The sequence below is a fragment of the Salmo salar genome, chromosome ssa15, assembly GCF_905237065.1.
Source record: "Salmo salar chromosome ssa15, Ssal_v3.1, whole genome shotgun sequence".
NCBI lineage: Eukaryota > Metazoa > Chordata > Actinopteri > Salmoniformes > Salmonidae > Salmo > Salmo salar.
The window spans coordinates 88026890-88028014 of record NC_059456.1 but is presented as its reverse complement, the minus strand read 5'-3'; the positions used below and the strand labels follow the sequence as shown (position 1 = coordinate 88028014).

Here is a 1125-nt window from a genome sequence, read left to right as displayed (position 1 = left end):
GCATTTCACAGTAGGCGTTCGCTAACGGAAATATGTAGATCCATACTAGAACGCGCCAATGGGATATTGCTAGCGAGTGCTTGGCTCTGCCAACCATGACTCATTTGTCCCATTGGAAACAACAACCTGTGGCCTATCTTGGTTAAGTTATAAAAAATCTTTGGTGCAAGTGCAGTATTCAAGCCTCTGTCATAGTCAGTTGATCACATCCGTGCAGGACAATTAGGTCACTGCAGACAGAGAAAAGTGAATCAAAGTATGAGAAGTCCCTAACAGCCAACAATCAAAAATTGTAATTGATTGAAATACAAAAGGCAATGTATATTTGACTCTTACCAGCCTTCTCCCCCTCCTCATCGTTCCAGCGTGGCAATGTCTCTGCTAGAGTAGTCTTCGAAGGACTACAAGTTGATCCAAATCGGATGGTAGACATCTTTCCTCGAAGTGTGGCCTGGTGGTCGCTGAAGCCAGGTTACCGAGCTAATTTACTCAACAAGCTGGTAGCACGTGAAAACTTAAATTATCTTTCAGATAACGTTAGGTAGCTTACAATGTTACCACCATGATCATGCATTCAACCGCTGGCTACAGTTTGAGTTTCCAATTTGCACGTTTTTTTCCCTGATACTAGCTAATAACATGTGGCATGGCCAGCTCACTAGCTAGGAACGTTTAAATAATGATTCTGCATAATAATGATAGCTCTTAAACGTTGCCTTTCTCTTGGCAATAAACAGATTTTTTAAAAGTAAACCAAGCAACGCCTTTAAAAATAACCAGACTTAGCAAATATTCACCTTTTTAGTAAACTGAACTTGGAAGAGCGCGTGTAGATAGCTGTAGTGGACATTGACTTCAACTTTGAAATACTGCAAAACATGGTTTTATCAAGTGGGTGTGTCCTACAATGTCAATCAGCCATGTCATTGGCTGTCAATCACGTTGCCACAACATATGTGACGCTCAGCGAATATACACTGAACAAAAATATAAACGGAACAATTTAAAATATTTTACTTAGTTACAGTTCATATAAGGAAATTAGTAAATTGAAATAAATTCATTAGACTTAATCTATGTATTTCACTGGGAATATGCTAAATATTTTATTTAACCTTTTATTTA

General features: G+C 38.4%; 1 protein-coding gene across 2 annotated transcripts in view; it reads right to left on the bottom strand.

Annotated features, from left to right (window-relative positions):
• The window catches only part of gtsf1 (gametocyte specific factor 1), a 21858-nt gene extending 20955 nt beyond the window's left edge, over positions 1 to 903 (bottom strand). For both annotated transcript variants that reach the window (XM_045696245.1, XM_045696246.1), the window contains exons 1-2: positions 798 to 903; positions 337 to 497 (exon numbers count right to left, since the gene is read on the bottom strand). In XM_045696245.1, coding sequence (XP_045552201.1) covers positions 337 to 433 — 97 coding nt within the window. In that variant the 5' untranslated portion in view covers positions 434 to 497; positions 798 to 903. The remainder of the gene's footprint in view (positions 1 to 336; positions 498 to 797) is intronic.
• Positions 904 to 1125: the final 222 nt, after the last annotated feature.